The 24685-nt window shown below is 42.8% G+C and overlaps 1 protein-coding gene across 1 annotated transcript in view; it reads right to left on the minus strand.

Moving 5' to 3' along the window:
- The window catches only part of dysf (dysferlin, limb girdle muscular dystrophy 2B (autosomal recessive)), a 77334-nt gene that overhangs the window by 40925 nt on the left and 11724 nt on the right, over nt 1–24685 (minus strand). Inside the window, exons 4-39 of the mRNA XM_069671740.1 lie at nt 22740–22845; nt 20857–20980; nt 20514–20773; nt 20019–20147; nt 19877–19939; nt 19715–19765; nt 19560–19590; nt 19347–19462; nt 17741–17867; nt 17553–17656; nt 17386–17454; nt 17253–17296; nt 16978–17060; nt 15662–15694; nt 15266–15381; nt 14575–14688; nt 14318–14495; nt 14102–14226; nt 13821–13927; nt 13525–13720; nt 13168–13314; nt 12780–12911; nt 12497–12663; nt 12023–12137; nt 11811–11916; nt 11584–11726; nt 11083–11256; nt 10521–10605; nt 10333–10410; nt 6103–6284; nt 5878–6018; nt 5600–5629; nt 5450–5485; nt 5283–5324; nt 3991–4092; nt 3740–3901 (exon numbers count right to left, since the gene is read on the minus strand). Coding sequence (XP_069527841.1) covers nt 3740–3901; nt 3991–4092; nt 5283–5324; nt 5450–5485; nt 5600–5629; nt 5878–6018; nt 6103–6284; nt 10333–10410; nt 10521–10605; nt 11083–11256; nt 11584–11726; nt 11811–11916; nt 12023–12137; nt 12497–12663; nt 12780–12911; nt 13168–13314; nt 13525–13720; nt 13821–13927; nt 14102–14226; nt 14318–14495; nt 14575–14688; nt 15266–15381; nt 15662–15694; nt 16978–17060; nt 17253–17296; nt 17386–17454; nt 17553–17656; nt 17741–17867; nt 19347–19462; nt 19560–19590; nt 19715–19765; nt 19877–19939; nt 20019–20147; nt 20514–20773; nt 20857–20980; nt 22740–22845 — 4018 coding nt within the window. The remainder of the gene's footprint in view (nt 1–3739; nt 3902–3990; nt 4093–5282; nt 5325–5449; nt 5486–5599; nt 5630–5877; nt 6019–6102; nt 6285–10332; nt 10411–10520; nt 10606–11082; nt 11257–11583; nt 11727–11810; nt 11917–12022; nt 12138–12496; nt 12664–12779; nt 12912–13167; nt 13315–13524; nt 13721–13820; nt 13928–14101; nt 14227–14317; nt 14496–14574; nt 14689–15265; nt 15382–15661; nt 15695–16977; nt 17061–17252; nt 17297–17385; nt 17455–17552; nt 17657–17740; nt 17868–19346; nt 19463–19559; nt 19591–19714; nt 19766–19876; nt 19940–20018; nt 20148–20513; nt 20774–20856; nt 20981–22739; nt 22846–24685) is intronic.

The following is a 24685-nucleotide window of genomic DNA, read 5'->3' on the forward strand; positions in this document are numbered from 1 at the left end:
AAAGTACCTAAAATTAACAACTATGATATAGCCAAATAAATTACACAACTAATCACTTCATAAAAATGAATAATAACAACTCCTGACACATAGAGACAGACAACTTTTCATGTTCACGCTTGCAGGAAATTTAGAGTCACCACTGATTCTTACGAGCATGTCTTTGGACTGTGGGAGGAAGCCGGAGTACCCGGAGGGAACCCACGCATGCACGAAGGAGAACATGCAAACTCCACACAGAAAGGCCCACTACGTATAAACCGGGATTCGAACCAGGAACCTTCCAGCTGTGAGGCAATAAATATATAAACCCTGACAGCACATCGATACCGGCGATACTCGCACCGATCCAACCTCGGCCTGCAGCCATGAACAGGCGTGCACACTTTGCAGTACTCTGCCCGATGTCTTGGTAGATTTTATGATGTTATTTTGGGTTGCAATTGTTACTGTTGAAAATTTGGATTTTATTTCCTAAACTCAAAAATCCTTTTTTATACTGCATGGACATAAAGATTGATTTTACATGACAGAATGGCTGACCTTGTTATTTTCCATCATGTGCCACCAGAATCGCACAAGAACTTGTGTTGCACTTTTTTATTTTTAAGACATACTTAAGGCATAATTATGTGATAAATATGTTATTTAGCGTGTTTACAGCCATGAAACCGTTTGCCCTGCACTGTGGTCATAATGATCAATAATTTTTTTTACACTTTACAGAAACACTACTTTATTCCCTCTTGAATCTTAAACGTGTGCCGCACAAGATCTAAGAGCTCCTGAGTTATACATCGCGTGTGTCATACATCTCAGGGAGTGTGTCGGTGTTGGTTTAAATGGAAGAAGCTTCAAAACACAAACAGACCATCACTTGTTGAGAAATGTTTCGCTCCCGCTCATCATATTGGTGGAGCCGGCAGAGCTCATAGAGCAAGTGCACAAGACAAGACACTTGAGCTCTAGGCTTGACTTCACTTGACCTTTATATACCCTTCGCAGAAAGTGAAGGTACAGCTGAATATTCAGCTTTTCAAGCCTTTTCAGCAGCTACATTAAAAGACAATACCCCTGTAATGCTCTCATTAAACCTTGTTGCCTTAAGGGGAAAAAGAAAGGTTGTAACAGAGATCCATTTGACCTCTCTGGCTTTAAAAAAGGCTTAATTGGGTCTGATGATATTAAACTCACAATAAACCGAGAGAGCTAAGGTTAGGTGGTTATTCTCTTCAAAGAGTTGCATGTAAGGAAAGTATGCACATGACATTTTCTTATGGCCCCGCGGCATACGAAAACACTTACGCACTCAACTTAGGACCTTAACATTGTTAACATTAAACACTTGGACTCGGTTCAGGGGTTGGGTTTAAGGGAAATATATGTGCGCGTTTCCACAGTTCGTTGGAGGCTGTCACACTCATGTGGTGGTCAACACGAGACCTTAATCTTGTTAACATTGAGCTGCCGGAGTCAAAGCGAGGGTATGTGTTTAAGGGAAAATATGTGAATATTTCCAAACTGCAGTTAAATCTGTCATAATAAAACCGTGAGCTGATTAACCTCAGACCTTAATATTGTTAACATTTAACTCTGGGAGCCGGCTATGGAGCTGCTGCCTGGGAAAACCTGTGTAATATTTCCATATTTAAGTTCAGGTTTTCATTAAAACACACTAATGTGGAATGTGATGGTAAGATGTAAAGTCAGTGGAAATATTCATGGTACAGCTTTACCAATGGAGTATAAAGAATGACTCCTTATTTCTTTACATATTGTAGTTTTGTGTTGATGGAAATAAATGACTGAAAGATAAATTATATATTATATAACACTGTTATAATTATGTTTTTCAGTCAATGAAAGACGATTTATGGAAGAAAAGAATCTTTCTTAAAGTTACATATTTATCAGCAGAGCCAGGCAGGCATCAAGAGGAACATTAAATAGATTGTTCTCTAAATCCCTGGTTCTCAACTAGTGGGTCGGGACCAATGACTGTATATGTAGATGGACAACGTGTCTCCATCTGCTCCCATTGTATGAAATTGATGCCAAAATAGCCCCTGTGATAGGCGCTGCCATCTTGCGATGTCATACGGAGCCAGGGACTACGCAGTAGAGATCGGCAAGTGAAGCGGCCATAGCCACTTCCGCTAACCCAAACACACACTTAACCTACCAAAAAAACAGCAAGGATCCCGCACGCCGGCGTGTTTAACAGCAGAACAGCTTCTCTGTGTTGGTCTATGGTTAACATTAGCAGGTATGGAAACTTCAATGACTGTAGTGATTGTTTTAGTTACGTTTCTACTCGCGTATCGTCACTACACTCTGTTCACCCAGAACTGATTGGCTGCAGGAGCCGAATTTGTCAACAGAGCTGTCAATCATCATTTTGACAGCATCAAATAACTAATTAAAAATAAACTTGTCAGAAACATGAACACCTGGACGTAAATCAGCATGATAATAACTAGCTATAATGACAGAAACCATGTTTGAGAAAAATGTATCGGGCGTGTATTTAGATTTTATAGTTTGACTCATGTCCCACCTGTTAACATGGAGGAGGCGAACCTTATGACCTATACTGCAGCCAGTCAGCAGGGGGCGCCCGAAATGTTTTGGCTTCACTTTTAGGGAGCTGTCATGTCGTCCATCTTTTTATACAGTCTATGGTCGGGACCCAAAAGTGGGTCATGGAGCTGTTTTCAGGTGGTGTGTGAAATTTTTCAAATTTGAGTGAAAAAAATTTGGGTCGTGATTCATCATCACGGAGGTGGTGGTGGGTCCTGAGGCGAGACCAATTGAAAACCACTGCTCTAAATCAATGGGGGGATTGTTCGCTTACTCAAGTATGCTTCTTAAGTACGGTACAGTATTTCCTCTGCGTAGTTATTACTCAACTATACGTTACAAGTTACTATCATGTTGTAATTTTGCCAAATTAAATTTAGCCAATAAACTTAAACCAAATGAAGAGAGTGAGCAACGTTACCAAGAACAAAGGTGAATCATACATTTAAAACCTCTGATTGTTTCATGCGTTTCTGTTATACAGCCCAACCTGTGTACTGATGGCTGGGGGAGGGGAAGGGAAGCACCGCTGCCCAAAGGTTTTAGCCCAGAACGAGTGATTGTTTTTGTAACCATTTGAACATTATCTTAAGGAAAGCCCTACCCATATCTTTCAATAAATTTATCATGGTTACAAATGTGTTTTTGGTACAAGCAATAATTGCAGGTTGGTGAAAAATGAAATCATCCATCCATCCATCCCTCAATCGGTTTCTTGTGCCTTTTTCATGCTGTGGAATCAAGATAAAGAAGTTTAATACTCTGCCATTGGTACAACCTCAGTAGGAACCAGTGTTTGAACCCATAAGCGCTTGTTCTCTGATTTACATGGCGTTGGATTTAGTGGCTTCGTTATTCAACCAGGAACATACATCCATGGCCACGGCAGAACATCTACGACTGAACTGCTGAAATGTTTTCTTTTAAATGGAAATCAACCCATCATCCATGTTAAGAATCAATGATTTAATGAAACGGAACACTTCCCCTCTTCTGAAAGAAGAAAAGGAACAGTAGAGTCCATTATTGTGGCCTAACTGATGAAGATAAATGACGTAAACAAACCACATCCCTGCAGAACTCTCATTAGCCACGCAAGCACTGATTACATCCGTGTAATGTGTGTATGTTGTAGCACAGTGCGTCTCTGTGTTCTCACCACATCAAGGATGAGCTTATTGATGTCGAAGTTAGGCTTCTTCTTCACGCTGCGGATGACGCAGCTCTGGATCATGGTGCCTCCACACTCCACCTGCAGGCTCGGGGAGGTAACGCTGGCCAGCTGGAAGCTCTTCAGGTTACGGACACCCCACGCTAAGATCTGACAGAGAGGACAAGAACCAAACTAAGTATCCTAATTGAGTTAGCAAGAAGTTAAATAGAGCACATTTTTGTAGTTGTTGTAGGTACCTCGATGGCGGTTCTCTGCAGAACAGGTTTGATTCCCTGAGGAACCACAAAGACGTTTGCTTCTCTCTGAGGAGGCGGGTGCGGAAGGTCCGACTCCTCCGGCTGCAAATAAATACGCAGGACAGTCGTGAGTCTTTTTTAAAATAACTTCTATATGATTGTGAAATGACTTAATGGATATGGTATTACCATGTTAAATAATATTAGAATAATAAAACCACACAAATAAAACATTCAAGTCAAAGTCATTCAAACTCAAAAGTAATCTGGTCGGATTAAAGATATCGGATTGGATCAAATCTTGAAAACGGGTTTTTCAGAAGACGAAAAGGATTACGTAATTGGATAAGATCAGGTGATCTAATCTTGGCTTTTATCCGGATAAAACCTCCAGAACTTTGGAGAAGGATCGGGGAACTTTAATCTAAAAAATCAGGATTACCCTGATCCAAGCAGAGGGGAGGATTCAGGCTGGATTACGGGAACAAAATATAATAAAACTTTTCAACTGGTCAAACAAACAACATTTTTACACTGATGTTGATACTTTAGTTTTTAATAGTTTGCTCTTGAATTGCTGATTTGCTACCGTGATATAGCAGATGTGGGAGACTTTAGGGTTGTGGAAACGGATACACAAAACAGATTTAATCCCCATAAAATATTTTGCCAAATATCTGTTAATATGAAACATAAAACATGAAAATACAAGTAACTGTAAGGATCTTTCGTTTTGTGTGGATTTTGGCGCCCCCTGTGGCAATCCAGATTTGTCAGTATCTAGTTCAGGTTGATCCTATCCAGTTTTCTTTGAATAGAATACAGAATATAGACACACCTGGGATAAAAGTAAGATGGATTACCTGATCCTGGATAGAAAAAAAGAGGATCTGGGTAATTCCAGATGAAGCCTTTTGAACAACTGGGCCCTTTTTCTTGACAAAACAAGTGAAAGTTGAGAAATGTCGGTCTTATTTTGTAATGGCGCATTTTCTTCCTCCTATATTATCCAATACATAATTTATATGTAAGGATCTTTATTGAGGACAATTTTAAAGATGATATTTTACATTTTAAAAAAGTAAAATATCATCTTTAAAATTGTCCTCTTTGGCCCTCCATAAAATATCAAATTGTATAACTGAAAAGAAAATGGAATTAATGGACGTTTGGATTATTAAAATCTAAATAAATGACAGTAATACTACAAAAAAGGTTTTTGTATCTTATTTATCTTCTTTTGTTTTTTTATTATATCTGCTTTTTAGTTGGTGGCTGTGTGCACATTGTACCCATTGCTGCAGCTTCTCAGAGAGGAATCCTGGAAACATCAACTGAGGAAAAGACATTAGGGAAAAGAAAAATACAGAGATGCTTTTTATCATCACAAACGTCTTCCAATATAAGACATTAAAAGGTTTTGATGCTTCTGAAGCTGTGATTTGACTCTAGGCTTTACCTCGTCTAGAACGTGGGTGGAAGTCATGATGTCTCCCTGTAGGTGAGACAGGAAGAGGCAGGTTTGATTTTGAAGGCTGAAATGGTTTTAGAGAGCAGAAGGAAGAAAGATAAATCCTAGAAAAAGCTATAAGAAAGAAGATAAACTGACCTCTTGGCCTGGGATATGGTGAACTGCTGGCTGTAGACACAAAATGGAGAGAGAAAATATTGTAATACAATTAGAAATTAGTATAAATGAATAATATGTTATTCAATTAAGGCACACAAACACAAACTCACATGCAGAGTCAGTATTCCTATTCCTAAAACCCTTGAACGCAACATTCATTTCTCAAAGTTTAAAATAAAAAAGCTGAAAAGGATAACGATAAAGACATTCCAGATTAAGACAGTCATGGTGGTAAGAGTTGATGGTTGACCTCTGACCTTTTCTCTTTGTATGAGCTCAAAAGCGGCCAGCAGCTCGCCGGCGTTCTTGTCCCCTAAGCGAATTGGGAACCAGGCCAGGCGGGGGGAGGTCGTCAGGGAGGGCTGGCACACACAGCGACCCATGAACTCATCTGCATTCTGACAACACACACACATACACACATCTGTATATAAACTCAAAGCTGAATATTTGACATTTATTGACAGATTTCAAACACTCACGTATGTGTCTGAGTCGTAAAGCTCCACCACGACGTTGGGTGGAGTTGCCATAGTGATGTCGGGGTCGCCGAAAATCTCCACCTCGTAGAAGATGAGCGTCTGGTCCCAGGTGGGATTGAGAGTGTTACGCACCGTCACGGTTTTCTGGGACTGATGGAGGAACGACACAATGGCGTAGGAGTCTGGAGAGAGAAAACAGCTAGCGTCAGCATGCTAATATACTCCCATTGAGAAGCTAAAATGATCATGTTTAAAAGGTAAATGTTGTTTTATTTTATCATAAAACTGAAGTAGTTTTAAGAGTTGAGCTTTTAAATGTTTCCATTATGACCATGCTAGTTAAAGCTTTAGGAGTTAGCATGAGCCTGAGATAGCAACCATGTGAATAAGACCGAAAGGAGGAACCATCACCACAAAGGAATTTATGAAGTCATCACCTTATCACCCAGGTTGTATTTTTTAATAGTTGTCCTTGTTGTCTGAACAGACAATAAAATATGAAACCAACTGTGTGCATTTGTGTGTGTGCAGTTACCATGCAGATTGCGAGCTGAGATGCCAACTGTAATGGCAACATTTTTTAACTAAACTAAGCAGAATGTAACTTCTGCCCAGAGAGTGTGTGTGTGTGTTCTGGTATTCCTGTCGCTCCGAGGACCATGGTGAATTTTAGAGTCCTGATGTTGTTGAAAAGGGAGGACATTGGCTGACCCTATATGTTCCTTTGTTTTCATGCAAAATCTTAGCTTGACAAATAACTAGTAACTTAATTTGTCACTAATTTATTGTAGTAAAAGTTAAATATTTCACTTGTAGTTGAGTCAAAGTATAATGTAGCATGAAATGGCATATAAGCATAAAATTTTACTTAAACGTTTCTTTGTCTTTGGCGGCACGTATGGTAATAAGCTGTAACTGCATGTGTTTTTGGACCTCACACTCAACTTCACGTTTCTAATACCAAAGAATACTGTAAATGCAAGCTCTGTCATCATTGGTCCATAAAGTCAATCACAACTGTGTTACTGCTAAAGATAGTAACCCAGCTGACATTTATTGAAGTGAAATTATTCACATTAAGTACGATAGAGCTACTTTCCTACTGGTCAAAAAACCCGGCGTTTTTAGGGTTTTTAAGGTTACAATCGGCATTCAGACCCAGGTCAAATGACTCTGCAGTAGACACGGGTAATCATCGCTTCAGCTCCGATCGGCATTGATGGGAACACAAATCCTGTGTTGACACGCTAATCTCCGCCCCCTTTCCGGTGCGATGCTATGCTACGTCGGTAACTTCTGCGACTCCTTCATCTCAGCTATAAATTCCGCCTATCTCCGTCCGAGCAGCGCTCGAACATCGCTCCAGATTTGTCGCTGCCGAGTTTGATAAACAGACTGAATGAGTGATAGATACAATAAAGACCTAACCACCGTAACATCTTCACTGTTTACTAACCCTGTCTCCGGAGTGTTTGTGACGTCAGACGGTAGCGCAGCAGAAAAGAGACTGAAAGGAGGATACTTCACTGGCAATGGGAAAAGAGACATCTGCAAACGGGTCTTCCTGGGTCTGAAAAACCCGCGTCAACACGCTAGATTTAGGTGGGAAGTAGTTACAACCACTGCCCTCTTCTTAGCTTAGGTAAGGATGTACTGCATATTTTCTTTTTTCGTTTTAATTTGTAATTAAGGAAACAGTTTAAAATAAGTAGTGAAGCTGTGGTTAATAAGACATACAGGTGAAATTTAGACTACATGTTTGAAAGCATATAACATGTACAAGATATGGAGCTTAAAGCACTTTTCATGAGCAGAAATGAGCTAAAACTAAAAGGAAAAAGTAAAGTTTAAAAAACACATTAACTTCAAAGTGATTGATTGATTATTTTTTGATGGAGCAAATTATTTCACTGCTAAATGAACTAGCAGGCGCCTATAAGCCTTGGTTAAAGCTGCTGTCCTAACACTCAGAGCAGTGGATGAGGTTATAGACAGAGTTGGGAGTTTTAATGACGGTCCTCACAATTATAGCAAAACATGTGCGTCTAAACTATCCCGGCGTCCCACACAGTGACATCAGCAGCTTGGGAATGCCGAGCTCCGAGACGGGGAGCTGGGAACGCCGCTCCAAGAAGTTTGTTATTCCAGGTCACAACCACTCTCCTCCATGTTAACACACACACACACACAGCTCAAAATGTGGACACACATAAAAACACACATATGTACAGTTACACACACACAAAGTGAGTAGTTTGTTTTTTCAGGCCGGGTAAAGAGTCTCTATGGAGCCGTTAGCAAAAGAGTAAACAGAAGCTAAGTTGCATTTTCCCACCAGCCCTCAATTAACCTTGGAACCGACACACAAACACACACACACACACTTACATAACCCCCCTGGGCTGTTTGTATTGCTGTTTATATGAGCTAATGGGCTATTGGGATTGGACGGTAATTGACTGGGTCACCATGGGCGGCGTGTCTGTACAGTGTGTATAAGGGAAGCAGCAGCAGGCGGGACCCCAGCAGGAGCCACAGGGGTTGATAAACACAATGAGTGGTGGAGGGGTAAGACAGGGAGATGGAGAAGGAAAGAAAAGGGTGAGGAGAAGGGAGAGAGAGACAGAAGGGGGAGAGAAGGATAGAGGTAAAGAAAGACATACAAAAACAAAGATATTATAGATAGTGGGGTCTAACTTTATTTAAAAATAAGACAGGTTTAATGACAGACATAAAGAGGCTGAGACGGCGAAAGAAGGAAAAAAGCGAAGGGAGAAAGACGAAGCAAAGACTGAAACACAAAAAGAAACAAAGGATGAATGAAAGAAACAGAAAGCAGAAGTGACTGAGAGAGAGAAAGAAAACAAGTGTTACAAACAAAGATTGAAACAGAAAAAGAAACCAAGAATGAAGAAAAGAAAGTCCCAAAGATAAAGAAAAGGTTCAAGCAAAGACAGAGAAAAGTGATAGATTCAAAAATATAGACGGAAAGAAAGAAAGAAACAGAAAGAAAGAAAGAAAGAAAGAACGACCTCAGTGTTTGATAGTTGACTCAGTCTTTAATCACGGCCGCCTAGCCGCCATTAAACACTAGATTAACACACAACTGAAGCCCATCCATCAACTCTACTCATCCATTACACCGTGTGCATATGTGTGCGTGTGTGTGTGTGTGTGTGTGTCTTCCTCGCCCTCTCTTTAACTTTCTCCGTCATCTATCATCCCTCTCTTCCTCTGTCTATTCATCCCTCTGTCCCCGTCTCTGTTTTCACATCTGAGTCTGCGGTGGATTTCTGATTAACGCACACACAGAAGCTGCAGTTTCCATGACCTTCTTCAAATAAAAGAAAAACATTGTATCCTCCCCCCCCCCCCCTTTCTCTCTGTGTCAACCTTTCTTTTTATAACCTCACTCTCCCCTCTTTACTCACGTTCCTAGTCGGAGCAGTACCACCAAACTCCATTCATAATTTGAGGGTTTTTAGAAATCTCTCTCTCTCTCTCTCTCTCTCTTTGGGCAGGTCCCTGATAGGTTGGGTTTCGGCGCACCTGGGCGCACCTGGGCAGTCTTCCCAGGTGTATTTAAAACCTGGTATTTCCAGAGCTCAGATCTCTCGCTCTCCATGCGCCTGGCACCTTTTTTTGGCTTAGTTGGCTTCGGCTGTCTTTCCAGTTTTTGTTTCACACATTTAAACACACTGCACACATCATCCACTCCCCCGTCAGCTGACAAACTGATAAAACTGATTAAGAATAAGCTTCGGAAATTCTTGGTTTGAGATCTTTTTAAATTAACTTGAACTGTGTCTCTCCTGAATTGTCGTGGCTCACGAGCCGGATCAAGACATTAGAAAGTCAAAAAAAAGTTAAACTTTCTGGCCACTAGATGGCACAAGTTATCAGCATTGCTGCTGACACAAGACAGATGCATGTAATCCATCAATCCCTCATCTATAGCGCGGGTGCCAATCCCAGCTGTCATTGGACGAGAGGCAGGGTTACACCTGGACTGATCGCCACATAGAGACGACCTTTCACTCTCACAATCACACCTATGGGGAATTTAGAGTCACCAATGAACCTAATGAGCATGTCTTCGGACTGTGGGAGGAAGCCGGAGCACCCGTACACACTTCGTCCCAACCAGGGTTTGAACTAGGAATCTAACCACTGCACCACCGTGCAGCCAGATGCATGAGATGTTTAAGACTATAATATTATTAACTATACCTGAGAAGCTGTCTTTGTCCATGGCCAACAGGTCTCTGGCTTGGTACAGGTAGCAGCGCAGGTGGTAGCGGGTGCCACCTACACACAAACATACAAGTACACATTATTATAATGAAATGAAAAGAGCATTGAAGAAAGAGGAGGAAGACTGCGATGATTTTGGGAGGAGTAAAAGTGATGCATCTTACGGTCAAAGAAACAGGAAATGGTCGGCCTGTTGACTCCGAATGTGGTTGTTACCGACTTGTCGTCGTTCTTGTCCTCTATGCTGCTCTGTGAGAGGAAGATTAGAGTCGGAAAGAAAAAAAACTTTTAATACAACACTGTTCTTCTGGAGGGCTTTCAAAATAAAAGCCCGGCCTTATTTTAAAGGTCTTATTACACACCTCAAAAGTATCCAACATACATGCAAGCAGTTCTTCATAGTTTGAGCAGCTTTGTTTTTCTTTTGTTACATTCAAGAATATTTCAGGAAAAAGTGTGTTTTCAACATTGTTTGGTCCCGCTTTGTTTTAATGTGACAATGACCCCCGTACACAGAGTCAGGTCCATAAAGAAAGGGCTTCCCTGTTTGCAGAACCAATCCAACACCATGTGATAAACAAGAACACCAACTTTTAACCAGGCCTCACCACCAAGCATCACAAATGTACTTTTGACCACTATTATATCTCAAATGCCTTTATCAGAGCTTTTATTTCATCGCTAAGTATTGATGAATTTAATGAGCCCCAAAAATCTTTCCTTTACCAGAGAACACTCCAGAGCAAAGATGGCCGCCGGTCCGGTCTTCTCCAGAGGCTCCATGCGGTACCTCCACCTGCGCCTCCTGAAGCTGTCCGTCTTCCTCGGCTTCAGGTGGAACCTCCAGCCGAACAGGGAGGCGTACTCCCAGCCCTCCCTCTCTGCGTCATCTGGACGCTGCTGTGGACACACACACACAGAAAGCACTCTGAACCTCTGTGAGTTTCAGCTTCTCTCTTGCTCATTTGTGTGACTGTACTGCCATCTAGTGGCTGTCATGGGAAACTTGTTTAGAATGTTTAGAATCTTCTTAAAGATTAAAGGCTGTAAGCTCAGTTCAAGTGAGCTTTGCTGGCAAGATGCAGCACAACATGTTGATTAGAACAACTTCCAGCTGATGACAAGTTATAAACAATCTAATGAAATATATAAAGGATAAGTCTGGTGACACTGTATTTTTCCTATGGTTAGAAAATCCTTGGAAATGTGTCTCTTTCTTCCTTCTACCTTTCTGAGCGCGTCCATCTTCTGCTGGTCTCGTCGTCTCAGCCGTATCCATCGTCTCCTCCGGTTGGTGTGGTACATCTTCTCTGCCGGCACCCACGACTTTGGCCGGCGATCTGGAGGGATGGTGATGCCGTACTCCCAGCCTGGACACACACACACATTAAAGAATTGGACGTAAAAGTGCTGTATTTAATTTCGTTTTTACGGGTATATGAGTGTGTGTGCACCTTGATCATCCACAGCCCTGTTGAGATCCTCGCTCCACTCCACCTCCTCCCACACCCAGCCTGGAGGACACTCCACATCATCCTTTGGCACTGCTTTCTCCCCATTCTGACACACAAACAAACACACACACACATTTTTTTAACATGAACAGACATGACTGAAGCCATAAAAGGTGCATACGCACGCACGTTCAGTATTTAGACACACGTACCACGTCAGTGTAGCCCTCTGGCATGCCGATCCACTGTCCGCCCGGCAGCCTCATCTGGTTCTCAAACACTTCCTCCGAGAAGGTCATGTGACCCGCGTCCACATCAAACAGCAGTCTGAGGATTTATCATCACAGACACAAACATTACACATGAGCACACACAAACACACACACAGATACTTGATACTTATTGCATTAGCTTATCTTTTCCACAACTGATAAATGTTAAAAATTGCCATCTGTCCCCTCCGGGCCACTGTAGTTTTGTTTGACAAAGTATCTCTTGCAAAAGTTGTCTTCGTTGTTAGAAAGCTAATATATACAATTATAACACAATTATTATATGCCAGTATAAACCATAAAAATATGAATTTTAGTGGATTAAACTGCAAAAGTCTAAGGTGTGTTTGAGAATAAGTGCTGATCTAAGTCTCAAAAAAAAAAAGTGAACGATTAAATTGACTTCACACTTACGTCTTCTCAGGGCTGATGAACCAGTCTCCAGCCCAGGTCCAGCCGGGTGATGGTTTGAAGCTCTCTTTGGGCAGCTTGACTCTCCCAGTGACGTCACTGAACTTGGGGTAGGTCAGACCTGTAGTTCCCCAACTGCCCACCAGGGCGAGTCTTGTTTGGTTCTCATACTGCACAAAGAGAAACAAAGATAGATTTGGGTCACTGGGTGATACTTTAAGGGCCCTATGAGAGCAGGGTCCAAATTCATTTACGGCAAACTCAGAAGTTTTCACTACCATCTTACCGTCTCAGCAAACACTGACAGTTTTCCTTCAGCGTATTCGTTGAAGTGTTTGACGTCAGCAGTCAATCCAAACCAGACTTTAACCCTCAGCTGACCGGGAAGTTTGGCTTCTCCACCACGACTCTGTGGGTGCTACCCGACACAGAAAGCGGGTCAGTGAAGCGTTATTTCAGAAGAGAAAATGTGTGTGTGCTGTGTGTCTGACTTAGCATCTTTCTGGGGACACATGCTCAAGACAAGTTACTTTTTTTGGGACCGCTTGTCCAAATGGGGACAGAAGCCCTGTCCTCAATTGTGAAGTGGTTAGGCTTAGTGTCCAGGAAAAGATTATAAGTCTATGTAATGTCCCCAAAATTACCTTAAAGTTAATATGTTTGTGTGTGTTTACCTTGAGGAAGACAGTCTGCAGCTGTCCGCAGTGTTTCCCACAGTGTTCCTGGGAGAAGATGACAGTGTGTGCTGGGATGCGGTGGTACGCCACCCTGCGGTCGCCCTGCAGCATCCATATCACTATGTCTGGCAGACTGTTCTGAGGCTGGGGTGAGAAAGACATAGAATACACAAAACTCACATGAATGCTCATTCCTAAAAATGTTGACAAAAAATGGCCAGTCAAATGGGAAATCCCTGAGAACTTCAGCTGAATTTTAGACAACCATTTCTTCTTCTTTGGCTTTAAATTGAGGAGTTATTTACCAGATTGCCTCCAACTTAGCTCATTTAAACAACTAATAAACACACTCACCTCCTCTGCCATGCTCCTCAGCCTGCTGGCCCAGTCCTCCGCCTGGTCCAGCACAATGGAGAGCTCCGTAGCAGGTCCGTGCTTGAGGGCCAGCGCCGCCGCAACGATCTGCTGCAGGTGGAGAGTACGAATGTGCCTCAAAGAGCGATCCAGAGGAGTCGCACACTGCCAGTGGTCGAGAGAGGGCAGCTCTTCACTGGAGAAAGAGAGAGAGACAATGAATAAAGCGCTGCTTTTGTTTGCAGTCTGAAGTGGTGGGATTACACCATCATATACACATTTAAGCCATTGTTTACCTGCAGTCTGTAATAACCTGATCCAACAGCTCGACCACTCGCAGTTCCACCTCCTCCAGATCACCGCCGGCCTTCACTTCCAGCTGCACCTGCTGCAGGTTCGCTTCCTGGATGAGCAAACACACACGTTGAGATATTAACCGCTCTACATGTAGTTTAACAGGAGACCAGCATGAATGTCCTCATTTTGCAAACATTTCCTCAATTTTAAGGTTGTAAAAAAGATAGATGTACAACAGCAAACACTAACACACACACAGCCACATTGACGCAACACCTACCAGTCTGTCTATGATAGCCAGCAGCATGTTGAGAGCCTCGATCCTTGGTTTGATATCCTCCCACTCTGAAGACAGAACCACTACTGGTTTAATGTTGCCCCAAGGGAGGTAGTAGTAGTGACAACCTGGAATACACACACAGAGGTGATACAGTCAGCAAATCAATAAACAGCGATCTACAATCAAAACTAACCAGAAACCTGACCTTTGACCTACCGTCAAAAACAGCCCTGCTGAACTGGGTGGTGGAGGCCAGAGGGAGGCAGGTGTAGTCAAACTTGTTGCCGTAGTTACCGATGCTGACCTCGAACTGGATGGCGTCATCCACGTCTTGGAGGAGTGTGGCGGAGTAAAACGCCACGAAGAGAGAGAACTTCCTCTTCCTGAGAAACTTCTGTTAGGAGACACGAGGGATGGATGATACATTGCTCTGTGTTGTTCAGGTGTTTATAAAACATCTACCCTGATCTCACCTCCACCACCAGCAGGTCATCTGATGGTATTTCTTCAGTTTTCTGCTCAGGCTTGTCCGCCAGTTTTGTAGTTAATTCTAGTAAGACTCGACCTCGGTACGCCACGCCCTCCCCCTGACAGACAGAAACCAAATCTGTTAAAGGTCAAATATTCAGTGAAATGTTGCCGAGACATCTATGTAACGTACAAAGTTGTGTACTCCCTAAGATCATAGTCATGGTCAGTAAAATAGTTGGTGTAACTCAAACGTCTTTGAACCAACTTTCCACTGAAGTGACGAGGAAGAAAGCGAGAAGCATTGTGGGTGACAGCTCTCATCCTCTCTTCGGCCAGTTTGGGCTTCTGAGCTCTAGGAGGCGCTACAGAGTTCCTCTGGCAACCTGGACAATAAAGTTCTGTTCTATTCTATTTAGGAAGATGAATACTCCATCCATCCATCCATCCATTATCTATACCGCTTATCCTGATCAGGGTCACGGGGGGCTGGAGCCAATCCCAGCTGTCATTGGGCAAGAGGCTGGGTACACCCTGGACTGGTCGCCAGTCAATCAACCAGTAATTGAGAGGCACCAATGAACCTAACGAGCATGTCTTTGGACTGTGGGAGGAAGCCGGAGAACCTGGAGGGAACCCACACATGCACAGGGAGGGAAGATGAGTCGTGATGAAGTAAAATCCACATGAACTTACTTTTCCAAGGTTTAGCGTCTCGTGTGGATCGTTGAAGGCGGTGAACTCTCTAGGGCTGCCATACAGGTTGACAAAACATGGACCAAACGTTGGGAGGAAACCAAGACTGTCATCAACTGGAATTACATAAAATATAATTTGATTTCATCAACATGTTGCTAACACAAAAGATTGGGGAACAATGAAAATGATGAAGAGATTGATTGCCTCATTGATGACTGCTGGAAATTATGAACACTTGACAAAATTGATTCAGAGAGTTTCATCAGAATTAAGCAAAGATGGAAACAGTTATGAGTTTACAGTAGAGGAAAATAATTAGCAGAAAACAAAGTGAAACAGCGTAATCGACAACTGATCTGTTTCACACAGAATGAAAGAGGATGGTGGACGTACTGCCAGAGTGGATGGTCCGTGGAGTCAAGTCATCTGAATGCGTAGAGAGGAAGGATGGTTCAGAATCACAGACAGATGGTCAGAGGAAACAGACGTCTTTGAACGCCACTCCAAACCAAGCAAATACAAACTTACGAGAAAGCTGAATCCAAATGTCCAGACTTTACCCGGTCACTCAGGAAGTCTGTGAGTACTGATGGTGGACATTTGGATTCGACCACTACACTCTTTACAACAAGCTGAAGACTTGTTTCCAAGTGAATTACTCGAAACAAGATGACGTGAGTTAAATCTTTCAACCACAGCAGAAACTAGCTTTACTTAGATTCTAGTTAGTCTACCAACTAATCTATCAGTAATATTCTACAATATTAAAAAACTTTCTTTAGATAATGACCAACAAAGAAAAATGCGTCAACAAAGCTCATGCAGGTCATCTTAAATCGGCAAGGACGAGACAACTGCGAGGCACTCCAAGGACAGATAACCAAGCAAGGTATGTGTTCAGCACACAAACATTGTAAAGTTAGTCTTCATGCATGACACTGAAAACAACAGCATGCTTGGTTATGTTCACAGACCACAGACCCATCTGGTGGTTCAAGACTTTCTATAATAAAATCCAAAGATCAGTTCTGAAGAAGAACTGCAGAGCAAACTCATACTGGGTTCACGCTGGTCAGACTGCTATACTCAATAGCCACACACACTCCACTGTTGCAGAAAGCTACCTGACAAGACAGATCAATCTGAATATCCCAAATTAGGTAGCCAGCAGTCAATGCTGAGATGACAGAGCCGCACAAAACTGATACATTATGTAAGAAGTCAGCGGACAGGGCGAGTTGAACATAAGGCTGTGGAATATGGCCGACAACATCAAGCTTGGGGTGACGCAAACTTTTGACTGTTAAATGCAGTAAACCTGCTCACTATGAAAACCTCAGGAGCAAGAAGAACTGAAGACTTCACCAGCTGCAGGGCTCGAAAGTTACAGGCCATCTTAACCAGCTATGGATAGCGATAGCGATAGCGATAGATCAGCCCAAAGTGTTCAATTATTTTCCAATTATCACCCACTCTGAGCTAAATTTGTCAAACTTTTCAAATGTAAACTGATAAATATAGATGTTACCTATTGATTCATGTGAGCTCGGTTACGTTTTAAGACGTGTCAGTTTGGGAGAAACACAACAGATATATATATAGAACCAGAAATTAGTCTTAAAAAGCACCGGCCAATTGAAGCCAAAATCTGTCCCAACCAGACAGTCGGGGTCCGGTCAAGTTCAGGCCAGTTCTGGCTAGTTACTTACCATCTATCTCTCCACCGGGGGCGGATATCTTAGACATGCAGAGATGGGTGGTGCCAATGACATCATTGTGACTGGCTCTGTCCCTGAAAGGGAAGAATCCAAAGGTCTGACACATGCTTTTAAAGCCAAATGGTTACATGTCTCTCAACCAGAGGTTTTCAAACGCTGGGGCAGTGTCCGACTTCAAACGCTTTACATTTTCAGACAATCTAGGTTTCATGCAAATATTATGATTTTAAGACAATGAAATATGTTATATATCATCTGGGATTCACCAGTCCAGAATCCTGATCCTCATCTTCTCACACATGGAGGGAAACTAGGACAGAAAAGAAAGAATATACTGTATAGTCGTAATTCTGTGTCATGTTAGGACATAATAACTTGTCCTCTGTTTCTGGGTCTCACCCTAATAGGCATGGACAGACTCTGGTTCCACTGTGGATTGGCATTCTTCTCCATAATCTTAGTGGAGATCTAAAAAAGAAAGAAAGACAAAACACCTTGAATATCTAGATCTATATAGAAAATTGCTTGGATCAAATGACTTTGATGGAGAACATAGGATGGCATACTGTTTTTCCAGCAAAGTGGATCTCCACCAGAGGATCCACCAGGTTCTTCCTGTTGCTGTCAAACCCAAGAATCTGCCTCATGCCATCCATGAAGGCGTCGTCCACTGCAGATAGAAACCAGAAAGACATAAGATTTACCTCCATTGTCACATTCAGCTCAGAAGACGAAGTACACACTGGAGACTAACTTTGCGGCAGGTCTTCAGCTCGGAAGATCCTCAGAGTGAAAGTGGCTCCTCTCAGAGACAGACCAGCCGGTCTCAGCAGGTTTCCTTCTATGTCTTCTTTATCCTCTACGCACTCACGTTTATCAGCCTGGAAGACACACAGTAAAGACCTTTATTAATTCACAGCCTTCGGAAGCCTATTTCCTTTGTGGAATATCTAATGTAGAAAATGGCGCCATGACCTGTGTCTCCACCAACTTTCCCCGGAGACTAGAAACAGTTGGCAGAACTTTCTAACACAGGGAGTCTACACCAAACAAAGTCCCTGCTCACGGGGTAGTTCTTTTCAAAAGTGCAGGAACTTTGGGGGCGGGGCTTGCAGTTCGGAACAATTCTGATTGGTTATGTCTCTGTGTGGCACCCAAAGAAAGGCTGTAAATTTACCTAAATATAAATGTATGTCAGGCTCAAATTGGGGTCTAAGCTCTAGTTCAGGGGTCTCCAATCATGCTCCTGGAGAGCTACCTTCCTGCATGTTTTAGGTTTCTCCGTACTCTAACACACCTGATTTGAATGATCTGCTCGTCATCAACCAACTGAAGCATCTCAGGGGATTGATAATGAGCAAAACATTCCAATCAGGTGGGTTAGAGTAAGGAGAAATCTAGAACGTGCAGGAAGGTCGCTCTGCAGGAGCAGGGGTGAAGCCCTAGTTCTTCCAACCTCAGCTGTACTTACCTGCGGGTTAACCTAGCAGGCTAACATTATTAGGTTGATTATTAGGTTTTGATTGTAACGTTCAAAACCTTGTGTTACACATACAATATTCAAAGCAACATGGAATTCAGTTGTAAGTATTGTGTAGAGAAGGCCATTATCTGCACTGGACCTCTCTATCTGTCATCCTGTCTGTCGCTCGCTCTCGCCCCCCCCTCTCTTTCTCTCGCCCTTACTCTCTCTCTCTGGTCCCCGCTGCCGAACTCACGAGGTGCCGGCAATTGAGCTTCGTCCAATCAGCATTCGAGTGTTCGAGTGTTCGAGACTGTTTTAATCTATCGTCTACAACTGCAACGGTTGAGGAAACGGAGACTCAGTGTTCCAGAACGGACTTTAGATAGTCTAGTTGTCAAGCTGATCTGCTGAAGTTGTGTGTGCATAGAAACATCACAGTTGTTCCATACCTTTGATTAATCATAGCGTCTTGCTACTGTTAAGTTTGTTGTTTATTAGCTAGGTTCGTGGCGAATGTGCCGTCTGGACAGTCCAGCACAGAGTCACCTGACTAGCTCTTAAAGGGGCAGAACCCAATTTCATAACTATGCAGGAAATGTGCATTTTTGTCAGCCAGCCTTATTAATACTGCATCAGATTGCCATATTGTCATTATAACTGCATTATATTGGGTTGACGTTCAGTTATGGACAGTGGTTTATTATTTTCCTTTGATTTTATTCCAGAACCACATATTCAATGTCAGTAAATTGCCTTCGCAATAAAGACTCCTGACTCCAAAGTCAGACATCTCTTGTGGACTCCTTACCGGATCCCCTGCAGCAGGTCAATCCCTAGTCAACCAGTTTTGGTGATTTTTTACATATTGTGTTTCAAAGAATCTAATCACACTCACCGGTGGCTCGTCTCCAGCTGCCAAAACCAACAAGCTGACCTTCAGGTAACCTTTGACCCCAGCAGAAAGATCGTCCGGGTCACACAGCAGTAACCATTTCCTCAAGAAGCAGTGTCCTGAAGAGAAGGGGGGCGAGTTTATACTCCAAAATTTCCAACAATATACAGTGATCAAGAACTTCAATGAAAGAACTATACTATATCGTATACTCACTGTGCTCATTGTAGACAGTGCCCACATCTAACTGTAGTAAAAAAAATAATAATAATTTTAGATGTTTTTGCTCTTTAATTACATTTTTTGTGAGCTGAATGGGCTACAAAAAACAATCACCCAGCAAAAAACGCTCACAAGCACTGAAGGTTTACCTTGAATTCACCGATCACAGCATCGGTTCTGAGCGAGCGTGAGTCACACACCTGTCAGCCAGAGAGAGAGAAACTTTCTATCAAGGTGAGCAAGTATTAATGATGCATCCATCCAACCCTGAATGGAATAAAAATGGAGGTGAAATTACAAATCAGACTCACAGTGATGAAGATGGGTTCGTCGAACAGGTCTGATGGAGTCTCAAAGAAGTTCATGAAGAACGTCTGCGGATTAGAAAATACTGAAGCTGCTGTTTGACTGAGAAAGAGATTCAATGTTTAACTGTCAGTGATTGTTGTTTACCTCATCAAACATCGGGTTGTTGCCTTTTCTGATGCGGGTCCTCTTGCTCTGCCCGGCTACCGATACTTTGACAACAGGCTTGATGTTGATGCCCGGCAACTGTCGGCCTTCAATGACCCTTACACGAACCTGGACAGCAAGACGTGAGCAGGAACACGTGTTAAGGTATCAATCAGCAAATACAGCCTTTAACATGCACAAAATGAAACTAAAAAAGTCATCTTATCTGCTCTTATAGCAATGATTTGGTTGTTTTCATGGTTTTGTGGCTAACATAGGTTCTTTCTTGGGTTTCTCATGTAATACGGCAGAATCCCCACAAGGTGGCACTGTGAGGTTGAAGCATGTTGACTTCCTTACATGTCTGTTTCTTTGAAATCACTCATCATCACCAGTCCCAACACGGGTTTTAGTCTCCCATTAGCAATGAGAGCCAATTACTTCAGCACCAGCAGGTACGTGAAGGGCTACGCTTTGGCCCCGGCTGGTACAAACCTGTAAGTCCTGTGGTTTGTTTGGCAGAGGTTTGGACTGACTGCTGCCTCCTCCTCTCCTCCTCTTCCTCAGCCCTCCCTGGGTGTTGTAGGACGGTGGTGAGCGTTTAGGTATCTGAGCAGCGGGGGACTCATGGCCCGAGGGCCCCTGAGGACCTACGATGACCATGGAGCGTCCGTCGTCTTGACTCTGGTCCTCTGGCGGCTCCAGCATTATCATACTCTCCGTGTCCTCCTCCCCCAAAGTGTCCAGAGAAATCACTGCAACAGAAAGTTTTTGTTGTTCTTAGTTTTGTATTCACTTATTTTCCGAGGGATAAAGGGAGTGGGACTGGTTTTGTTACTTGTGACGGTGTCCAGCTCCACATTGGGGTTGTTGTGTGGCAGAGCCTCAGGCTGCGGAGGAGGCAGGTAGATCGGAGCCGATCCTGGAGGAGGGATGTAGGAAACCTGCAGGGTCAGCGTGGCCTAAAGGAGCCAGAGAAAGCACACACACTGGAGGTAAATGTATTAAGTATGTTCACTGCATGTATAACTGCATTTCTCCTCAGTAAAACAAGTTTGTTTAATCAGTAATGGCAACTTTTTTGTCTGCGAACGACTCCAATGCACGACATTTTTACTTTGCAGAAGAAAAACTGTTTAAATATTTATGCACAAGACCTTTTAATGATGGAGGGCTTGAAATTGAATACAAATGACACACAAATAAGGATTTATCGAGCAGCAGTCTTGCAGCAGCAGTGTTGGGTGTGACGACCTGTGGAAGGTGTAGTCTTCAGCAGTTTCCTTTAACAGGAACTTCAGCAACACGCTGTAATTATTTCGTAAACAAAGATATCAGGGTCTGTGTGTACGGGGACACATAAGTCGATCTGGTTCAACCGGTTAATGTTACATTCAAGAACTCTTCAAGACTTTTCCAAACATTTCAGAATATTTGTATACTTTAAAAATAGAGAGCGAGCGAGAGAGAGAAAGACATCAATCAGATGCACTCTGACTGCGAGAGGAAGACTTTGTTTTTGCTTCAGGAAGCGACGATGGGAAACAGAACATTGTCTCATCTAAAGCTTGAAACAGAAGATGACTTTAGGTGTGGCCGAGCATGGTGTGTGTCCAGTTGGAGTTTAAGCAACAGTAATGAAGAAATAGTTTTCATTCTCACCAGCGTGGCCTTTTCTTAAACCAGCAGTGTGGAGCTTTTGTCTCCCCCGTCTGGCAGGGAGAGTAGTTACACAAACACCGTCGTCACATGGCAGTGTTTGACCTTCCAGATCCTTCATTTTAATGCTAATTTTTTCTTGTATCTGGAGCATCAGAAACTTTGCTGGGTGCTTCTTTGGTTTTCGGCCACAGGATCCGCCATACTGCTAAACCGTTGCAACACTCGGACCTCTCTTTAGCTTTGGCACACCAAGTTCCCCATAATGTAAAAGTGTTTAACGGACTTTGAGATGCATTTTCTCTTATGTAGTGGGTGTGTCGGATGTTTTTTTTTCTTTTTCTTTTTTAAGATTATTTTTGTGGCTTTTGCCTTTATTCATAGGACAGCTGAAGATAGACAGGAAATGTTGGGAGTAGAGAGTGGGGGATGACATGCACCAAATGATTGGCAGACTGGGAGTCGAACCTGCGATCAGTGCGACGAGGACTTCAGGCTCTGTATTTGCAGTCCCATGTCATGCACAACAGGGTGTTCAACGCACCAACATTTCTGTTTTAATTAACGTTCTTTAACGGTTGAACTTGCCTCAGAATTATGAACGCCAGTAAGCGGCAAGACCCGCAAACTGGTGTTGATAGGGGTTCTTTCACAATCTAAGAACTTGTAATGAAAGACAATAAGAGGATAAAAAATTCTGGCCATTGGTTTAGCTCAGTTGGTAGAGCAGGCGCCCCATTTGACTCACGGTGTGTTCTTACAGTTCCTTTGTGTTTACAGCTATCCTATCTAATATAAGCAAAAAGTTAAAATAATAATCTTTTTAAAAAAACACCAAAAAAAAAAACAAATTAAAAAAGAGAAGAAGAATGAGGTAGGTAGGTATGGTTGTTATTCTGACTCAGGAATGTCTTCCTCTATTTTGAGATCCAGAGAGGAAGCTGAGACTGATTTATGATTTGTCATTGGCTCATGATACAATGAGACTGTAAATGAATCTGTCTCTGTATTACTCTATGTGGGTGTGTGTGTGTGTGTGTGTGTGTGTGTGTGTGTGCTCACCCCTGTGTTGTTTCTCTTGGTGTCCAGCAGGGAGATGGTGAAGGTCGCGGCAAAGTTGGGAGAGTAGAGCACGTCCCGAAGAGCCAGCCGGCTTTCCCCGAGGAACCTGAACAGACACACACACACACTTCAAATGTGTATTCACTACACTAGTGTGAGTGTTGGCCCAGATTTGTGCTGTTTAGGACAGTTCAGACCAAAGCAGGAACAAACTGAACTGACCTATTGGTGGGAAAACCATCACGAGCAGAATCGTTACATCAAAGAGTTAAGTGAATGTCAGTGACTACAAATCTTTCACTGTCAAATGAAACAGTATGAATAAGCAAGTGATTTGTTTTTTCCAGAGGTCACGCTCTTGTCAAGTGGCTGATGAATGGATAAATAACTCAATCAACATATCAGCCTGTGAATGGGTGGAAATACGAGTTACTAAACACTCAACGACCACAATGAGAGGATGACTCTATTCATTCATGTCTGCCCTTTCCCCTCCGAACAAACTCCAGCACACTTGACATCTTGATGAAGCAGAACGGTCCAAAAATAACCGACTGAAGGGGTGTTCTGATAAAACAAACAAGCCTGGGCCATGCTCCACGCCCGCGTCCTGTCGAGTTTGGTCCGTTCCATTCAGCTTCCGTCTGAATTAATGTTTTTGAGTCTTGTAGCATGTGGAACAAACAAAATGGAGATGGTAACAAGGCTAAATTTAGATTTCATTGGAGGGGGCCGTTTACGACATTAACCTTTCTTCAAATTGAAAGATGTCGATTGAATTTGAGTCATTAAGGTTGGCATTACTTATACTCCTAACTTCGGGATATCCAACCTAGACCCTATTTTCCAAGTCTGTAACCAAGTCTCGCTCACGGAGAAGTCTTGCGCTGAAATCTCGGGTGAGACCGTAGTTGTTGGAAAAAGGAGAGAGGAGTGAGAGAAGACAAAGACGAAGAGGAAGAAGTGCAGTTTGTTGTGTAGAAGTACAGAAAGCGTTGCTCAGTGCTATCTAAAAGATTGTCACGGCTGAAGATTTATCTGATTTGTAAGATTCACTCCTCTCTCCTTCTTTCTGCAACAACTACGGTCTCACGCGAGATTTCAGCGCGAGACTTCTCCGTGAGCGAGACTTGGTTACAGACAACAACAGACAGCATAAGGTAAAGTAGCATGGCTGCCACAGTGTTGTCAGACACTTATTAAATCGATCTGAGCCTGTCAAAAACAAGCGCTTTTAGTGGCTGTATATTGGCGTATGCCCGGTGCCCCGTTTAGCTACATTGTATCTCATTTGGCGGCTGCCGGCCGGTGCTCCCTCGCTGAATACTGGATCGATTTCAATAATTGTTGTCTCCATTTGTCACTTACACACAAACACATGGGAAAATAGGGTCTAGGTTGAAAAATCCCAAAGTTGTCCTTTAAGAGGAGAATGCAGGCAGCCTAAAAAGTTCTAGAAGAGAGCAAGAGCATCGGACATCCAACAACATCTTTGATGATTTACCATACCCTACAGGCTGTGGTTACCTACATTACAGCATTATTAGAATAACAAGTTATGTAACCATTGTTTTGTGTCAGTGGTTGGTATGGTCGCACAGTAAGCCATTGTGGCATGTTGTAAAGCTTTAATCATTGTCAACACAGACGGCAGCTGCAAACAAGTATTGCTGATGGACATCACCATTTTTTGTCAGCTATTTGTTCAAAGCAACGTGTTGGACAAACTGAAGTTCTGGCACGGTACAAAGTATCCAGATGGAAACATGAATCTCTGAACCAAATGCCAAGACAATCTATCGAGCAGGTGTCAAAGTATTTTACTCCATTTCACCACGTACGTCCACCACAAGATTCACCCTCTTTGGCCAATGAACGCCCATACAATCAATCCAAGTATCCATCAGGTCATTAGCTGTGGAGATATTTCAGTCTCGTCCAGGATA

This window comes from Semicossyphus pulcher, unplaced genomic scaffold (assembly GCF_022749685.1).
Source record: "Semicossyphus pulcher isolate SPU_LCO1_2020_fin unplaced genomic scaffold, fSemPul1.0.p SCAF_21, whole genome shotgun sequence".
Lineage (NCBI taxonomy): Eukaryota > Metazoa > Chordata > Actinopteri > Labriformes > Labridae > Semicossyphus > Semicossyphus pulcher.